Below are 8,139 nucleotides of genomic sequence, written 5' to 3' on the forward strand. Positions count from 1 at the left end.
TGCGGGATCGAGCAGAGGAAGAGAAGAGCAGGCGAGGGCGTCGAGCAGGAGACGGGATCGAGCAGATGCTCTGCGGCTTCGGTGCGGGAGACGGGAGAGAGCGGGGAATGATCGAATGGAGATGAGCGGGAGCTCGTGAAAGGCAGAGGACGAAGACTAGCGGAGGAAGAAGACGAGTGGGGGTCTTCGGCTAGGGATGCGGTCGAATGAGAGCAGGGGCGAAAGACTCGCGATCCTTCCTTTTAGAATTGGACGAGAGCCGTTACTCGAATCAATTGGCGGGCAAATAAATGGTTTTCATATGCGCAGGGAGGCTTAAATGGAATGTATTAACACCTGAATAATTTTAATTAAAACAAGAATTAAATAATTCGTTTGAATTTTGAAATTTAAATTTCAAATTCATGTGAGCTGGTGTCTAGCCTGTGTCCGGCCTGAATCAAACTTGAATCGAACCTAGGCTGAGCTCGGGCCCGTGCACCACTAAAAAAAGTGCATCGATATTCGTGCTAGTCGCTTGCGCGCGAACTATAGAGATATGGGTGTCCCTCCTAGCTAAAGTCGACGTCCCGGACGTGTCATCGCGGTCTGTTTCGTCATCTGGGGTCGTCCGGACGAGTTTACCGGCGGGCGAGTTAATTTAAGTCAAAATTGTGTGGGGTGTGATGTGTGCTCAAAAACGCGGCATTATCGAGCGTTGGGGTCGCCAAGGGAGTTCCTAGGGGCTATTCCTATTAATGTAGGAACTCGACTCGAGTTTCATGTGTCGATCCTAATCAACTCAACGGAATGTCGAAGATTTGAGATCGCCCATGCGAAACTCGAAGGAGTGACGAGGTGACTCGAATTTTCTAAATGGTGTGAGTTCCGTACTAGTCCTCTAATCCTCTAGGAGGGTCAAACAAGAGAAACCTAAAGCTAGACCCTAGGCTCTAAGGAGAGAAGTGAAGACCTCATCCGAAAATCAGGTCAACAGCAGCGACTGCGCCGTATAAGAATAATTATGACTGTGTAATTATTCTGTACGATTACTACAACTCCATCGTAGATCGAACACCATGCTTGACTATATTGGTGATAAATGGGTCAATGAGCTGCTATAAGAACACCCCCATAAGGTTCAGTAACATGTTTCAGATGACAGTACCTATAACTTTGAATCATCATGGGTTCCACGGTTCCTCAAGAATGACTACAAGAGAAGTGTTAGCAATAACCCTCTACATTCTATCTAAAATGAATCAATGAAATGAGCGATTCAGCAATTTCAGCATTCATCGGAGACGAACAACAAGTATTTTTCAGTGGGATTGAAAGCTCTCGTCAGTTTGGCAACACAAATAATTAAGTCCGAAAATCCAACATTCAGGATGACTCAAACAAAAATTGCAAATGTCCCGCACTATATATCATTCTTTAAGGTAATTCTTTTTAACACATTATATTCAAATGTCAAAATGAGTTATGCGGCAATCACCGCTTTAACTGATCTGACAGGATTGTATTGGAGCGATAGATGAAACCCACATGGATGCGCGAGTATCCAATATTGAAAAGTTCCTGTACATTGGACGATATGGATCACCAACACAAAATGTGATGGTCCTATGTGCCTTTAACATGTGTTTTATCTTTGTGATGGCCGGTTGGGAAGGCAGTACGCATAATACTCGTATTTTTGCTTATGCGACAAAAAAACTAAAGACACGGCTTCCCTCACCCACTTCCAGGTTCGTTAAGCTATATATCACATTCATTTTTTTCAACAGTTTATTACTAATTATGTTGTTTGGGCCCAGGTAAATATTATTTGTTTGATGTTGAATATACTTTATAAATGAGGTATCTGAAGTCATTTCCATATACGATATATCACATTTCAGATTTTGAGAGATCTAGCGGTGATCTTCGTGGCAGGAAAAAAATTTTTAACAAAAGACACTCCTTATAAAGCATAATTGAAATAACGTTTAGAGTGTGGAAGATGAAATGGGTCATATTGCGTGATATATCGACTTACCCATTTCCAAAATGAGTACAGATTGCAGTGGCCACGATAGCGCTCAACAACTACATTTGACGACATCATTATGGGTCAGATGTAGACTTCACCGTGGCTGACAATGATTACACGCAGGTCCCACCTGGAGTATTTGAATTTCACATCGGGCAATATATACCACAGCCAGAAGTTGAATCACAGGAAGTTTACACCCATAATGGTGAAAATGTCGCGAAAATATTTGAATTGAGAGAGCGGATAATAGACTCCATTGTTTGATGTTGACTGGACTTATCTTGTTTATTTTATAAACTATAAGTTTATTTTATGTCAAATGTATTATGAATATTTTTTGTTTTGCAATTATAACGTGTTTGCATTATTTTTTTCCTATTTGATTATTTTTTGTGGGCTTCTGAGCTTAATGATGAAACTTTTGACCTTGTGGGTTCTTCTGGATTGTCTGTTGTTCGTTGTTAGTTAGTCTTACATGTGAAATCTTAATGAAGGCAAACAAGTTCCTCTTTCTTTTTAGGATGATCTTTTTTTGTAATATCGATTCACGATGTTCTTTAGGATGGTCTTTTTTTTGTGATATGCACATGTGACACACAGGAGTTTGGTTTTACGTGGGTTAAAGGCAACCAAGAACTCATTTTCTTATAAGTTCTACTGTCTTCTTTTAGTAACAGATTCGTTAGTTTGTATGTTTAGTTCTCTGAGATCTTACACCTGCAAAAAAATTATAATTAATTGCTTCTTTCAGCAATTTCAACTTCTGTTAAGACTAATGGATTGTCTTTTTTAATCATTCAGGAAAGATGAGCTCTGAGATTTCAGGGACCTCCCAACCAGTGCATTGTCGCTGCAGATTACAGACTTCCCTACTGACGTCGCGTCGGTCACATAGCTATAAAAGAAAGTTTTACAGGTGCCAGCAGAGAGCAGACGGTCCAAAGAAGTGTGATTTCTTCCGATGAGCAACAGTCCGGAAGATTCTACTATCGATAGGGTCCGATGGCATCCCTGAAGGACAACATAGTTCGGTACATACGTCGTCTGGATTTTAAAATGAATATTAATATTTTTTAAATGTAATTTTAATAATTTATCTTTTTTTAGTGTGCATTTGATATTTACTGTTATGTGAGATGTGTATCTTATGTTTTATATTGTTCTGAAGTGATTTTTTGCTTCTCAAGTATCAAATATATTGTTATGACAGTTATGTTGCAAACATTGCAAACAACATTATGCAAACAACATTACTTCACAGAGACAGAATGGTTATTTATCCACAATCCGCTGCAATTAAGTTATTTTCCAACAGTACGAACCAAAAAGTCAACCAGCTTGTTTGGATCAGTTGTTGATCGGCAACTTATCTAATTCAGTTGTTTATCAGGAAATCATCAATAAGTTGCAGTTGCCCTAAACAGACCCTAAAACCTATCAAAACGAAGTTTAAGAAAATGGTGCACCATTAACTAATCCAATTTATTCTAATGAGTGGGCAACTGTTGGTTAGGATGTCACCTGTAGATGGCAACTAAAATTTAACCCAGTTTTAAATTGTAGCCCACAAAAAAGCAGCAAAATTTAACCAAATTATGATGAAATATGGGCAAGTTTGACAAAGTCTCAAACTAAGAATATATATGAATATTGAATTTTAGAACATTGAAAGAAAAGCTTGGAGGATAAGTGCCTGCAAAGATTAATAAGGAACGGAGGCATGTGTTTGTAATAAACTAAAAACATTTTCGTAAAAATCCAGGCAATGAAGAAGATTATAAACTATTTTGTATTGAGACAATTAATTATAAAAATAGAGCAGATGAAAAGAGAGTTGAAAGGAAAACCTATAGAAATGAATGAATGTGGGTAATATTAATGTTCCTAAAATTATATTAGAAGAAAACTTAAAAACTAATATAAAGAAATTGAAATATTATAATGGTATTATGGTACATACCGAAGAAAGAGAACATAATTATTGGTGGTAAAACAAAATGCACATATTGGCTCTAGTAGTTTAACAATTGATGTGGCGCTTCTCTAGCTTCCCATGTGGCTCCGGAACTATAGAAAGAACAAGATTGTAGCTTACAACTTATTTGTCATTCTTTTATTGACGAATCCTGAGAAAATAGGATTGTAGCTTGTGGAGATACCTATTATAGGAAAGGCCTCTGGTAGTAATAGACTTCTTTATGGATCATTGGTTAGAAATAATCAGTCGGTTTCTTTGCAATGCTTCTCTTGGAAACATCTTCAACTTGCCTAAGACCCTTCTATTAGCAACTTTCTCGTGGTTTTTTTGGCTTAATAATCCTTTTGGTGGATGTTTTTAATGAATATAATTAGCAGTATGTTAGTTTAGCCAAAAATCAAATTAAATCGATCACATTTGGTTAATCTAGATTAGTTAATGAAATCATTGTTTTGATTTTAATTTCAAATAAAAGTTTGTTTCGATTACAGTTATTGATTTAATTTGGAAAATTTTCGATTCATACCAAACAATCGAATTATATTGTGAGTAAATCTAATTCGTCAATCAATTGGTTTAGCAAATTCATCAACTAATCAATATGAACTGGCTGAATGCAATCAATCTGAACTGATTGAATGGCACCCCTCTAAAAGAATTTCAAAATTGGGTTAAAGCAAAATATTACCAAGTCAAACTTATTATATTGTTCATTTTAACATGAGAACAATGTTGAGATGAGACTCTAATACTGATATTGAAAGGGGCATAGGAAGAGAGGAATTAAGGCCCAGAAAACTATATAATATTAGGAAAAAAAAGGCGGGGACTGGAGAGAGGAGAGAAAAAATTGAGAGAATAAGATGGCAATAAAAGTGAAAGAAAAAAAAATCAATATCCTTCAATGATGCATTTGCTATCACCTATGAAGCCCTTTTATAAACTAATAGCAAATTAACGCACTAATAAATAATCAAACCAAATGGAAACAAACATTCTTATTTTATGATTATCAAGAAGAAGTATACAAATAATAAAACAAAACATAATTGCATAAACATATATATATATATATATATATATATATGTATATATATATATATATATAAAAAACTTAAGAGGCTTTCATGCACATGATGCACTATATCAACATATTTACGAGAAACACAACGTGCATGTTCACATTTATTATAAGAATATTGACTATACAATTCATCAAAAATAAGCTTTATAAGTCAAGCACACTAGATATGGAGATTTTGAAGATTCTCTTGCGCAAAAATAAAATATGCCAAATATCAGGATTGTAGTTTCTTTTAGTTCTCCTATTGATGATGGGATTATAAATTCTGGTTCCTAAGGGAGCAGAATTGTACTGGCAAGAACCTTCTATGCTCCTTTGCAGTGCCTTCGGCGGTGATTGGCTTCTCTGAAATTCTTTTGTTGGAAACTTTGGGGGCTTCCTTATACATTGTAGCTTCCTTGTGGTTATCATTCAGTCATCCTTCAGTAAATGCTTCCTAAGGGGTGCCATGTACATTTTTAAATGGTCGTGGGCGTCTGGAGCATGTAAAGAAAGAATTCCTAGGATTTACAAAACCTTCTCTTTTTAATGTTCAATTCCTCGGTAAAGTATAAGACTTTAACTTTTCGAAAGAGGTTGGTATGAGGCTTGCATTTTTTGTGCCTTCTCTTTTTCTTCTTTGTTCTTCTAATTCTTCTACTAGTATTTTTTTAATTATTGGTTGGGAGTGGAATTGAGCATTTTTCAAATTTTGGATTTCTTACGTTTGCATAAGTTCTCAACTATATGTGTGTTAGAGTAATCCTTTGACATTAATTTTTGGTAAAGGGTCATAAATTTTCCATGAATATTGCATATTAGCACTTTTCAGTTTTCATTGAAGCAATTACCACTATTTAAGCTTAGTGGTTTAAGCATAAGTTAATCCATATGTTTTTTGCATTGCTATATATATTATCTAAGATCGGCATCAAAAACTTTAGCCACTAATAATGTGCTACTTCAACACCCCGTATGGTACTTAAAAGGAACAAAAGAAGATGATAAATAGTGAAGTTGAGCACAAATAGTTGGGATAAGGCTGATGATAACGGTAGTGATTGTGATAACTAAAACAAGAAGATAGAGAAGGATTAATCTCATGTCAGCCATGGACAAAAAAATCGCTGCTAAGTATAATTTAGATTTGCCATGCAATTATGGAACATCAGCCAATTTCAGTACAAACCCTAATCCAATTCATCAAATATGCCAAATTTGGTGAAGAGATGCGTAAGAGCCTGGGATTAATACATCAATCTGATGCCAACAGGTGATATTAACAGTTATGCAAAAAAAACATAAAAAATTTATGAACTGCCTGAAATATGTTTACCTGCAGTAGAAAATTATTCTTAAGTATCGAAATGTCCAACTAACTCATTATGCGTAAATATGATACAATATGATGAAACATCCTCGAAAACTAAAGGAAAGTTCAACATCCTCGAAAACTAAAGGAAAGTTCAACTACAGTTATATAGAGTAATTTATGGGTGGCAATAAGTAGATTTATCTAATTTTCCATCAATAAAATTAAGCCGCCAGCAGTTTTTTCTTCAAATAGCAAATCTTCACGAATTTGATCGAGTGAACTCCTTAATTAAATGCCCTTCCATCCATAATCTGATTTCAGAAACAGAACAAGCCAAACCAACTCCAAGGGCATCATAAAAAAATATGAATAAATTCCCATTTCAAAAGGCAATTATCGGGAAAAAAAAAAGCTAACCAAACAGTAAATTTGAGCTAAAAAAAAAAATCTAAGAAGAGCCTTCTAAATTCCCATCTAAAAAGTTGCCGAGCATATCTAACACCATCCAACATGAATCAGGAAGTCCGGTTTTGCATAAGCAAATTAGCACAATCGAAATATCTTCCACTCCAACCGCCATGCCCGAGAAAAAAGCAATATAAAAACAAACCTTTTCCCAACTAAGCCAACCCAAATTTTATATCCTAACAATAATCAATCCCAACCGAAAGCGTTATCTTAGCGCGCCGCCCTAAAGAAAAAGAAAATGCCGGCAATTGCAAGAAAGTGTAATCGAAACTAATAAAGCATATATGCATACTTTTTTGCTTGGCACGGGTCCATTGATGGCATGGGAGCTCTCCTTCGAGCTCTCGCTGGGAGAGAACTCCGCCTGCTCGGCGATCAGTTTTGGCACGTACCTCTTTCCGACCTTAGATACCTTGAAGGAGACCCCCATTATGCCTCCTTTGATAGCGCGTGAAAAACCCTAGCCAACTCCCAGAACCTTTCGATCAGGTATATTGAGCGCTTTCTTCCCGGTGAAAAGTTGGGAAAATCCTCAGAGAACACGAACAAGAATGGCAGTGAGAACCTCGCACCGGTATTGTTATTAGGTGCGGAATCCCAGATATAAATTTCGTTATATTTTGATTGATTTGATTATTCAGTAAAAAAAAACAATAATAACAATAATGAAATTTGTATCTTTTTCATTTATTTTATATTTATGTTCATAGCTCTTAAAATTTTAACAATAACAACTAAATTATCATTATTATTCCATTTTTTAGAGTGAAATCCACATTTCATGTAGCTTAGGGGGTCAAAGTGTTATGAGCAAAAATATAAAAATTTATGTATTATTTATGTAAAAACATAAATTTGTGTTGGATATATGTATACTTCCCTATATTAGAGTGAAATCCACATTTCATTTCATTGTGAATGCAATTATCAAACTTTAGTTGCTATATACATAAATATATAATAGTTACTTGATGAGCACATAAATTTAAGAAAACAAATTAAGGGCAAGCATGTGAGATTGGTTTGATTTTGTTTATGAAATTAGGGTTTCAGTTTTATTTCTCTTTATAAATTATTTTGATTATGATTATTGATTTGATTCGAAAAAAAAAGGATAAATAAAAATATTAAATTCAACTTCCTAATCATTCATTGTCATGATAAGTATTATGTTTTTGAATATTAATCATTATTATTTTAGCAGCTAAAAAAGGTCTAAGTAAATGATAGATATTTATTTATTTTCTTTTGCATCAAAAACTAAAAAAAGTATACATATAAGACATTTTTTTTTTCAT

General features: G+C 35.0%; 1 protein-coding gene across 1 annotated transcript in view; it reads right to left on the bottom strand.

Moving 5' to 3' along the window:
• Positions 1-7,413, bottom strand: part of LOC110029410 — a 62,695-nt gene extending 55,282 nt beyond the window's left edge. The window contains exon 1 of the mRNA XM_020731690.1: positions 7,134-7,413. Coding sequence (XP_020587349.1) covers positions 7,134-7,271 — 138 coding nt within the window. The 5' untranslated portion in view covers positions 7,272-7,413. The remainder of the gene's footprint in view (positions 1-7,133) is intronic.
• Positions 7,414-8,139: the final 726 nt, after the last annotated feature.

Source organism: Phalaenopsis equestris, unplaced genomic scaffold (genome assembly GCF_001263595.1).
Source record: "Phalaenopsis equestris unplaced genomic scaffold, ASM126359v1 Scaffold000572, whole genome shotgun sequence".
Taxonomy (NCBI): domain Eukaryota; kingdom Viridiplantae; phylum Streptophyta; class Magnoliopsida; order Asparagales; family Orchidaceae; genus Phalaenopsis; species Phalaenopsis equestris.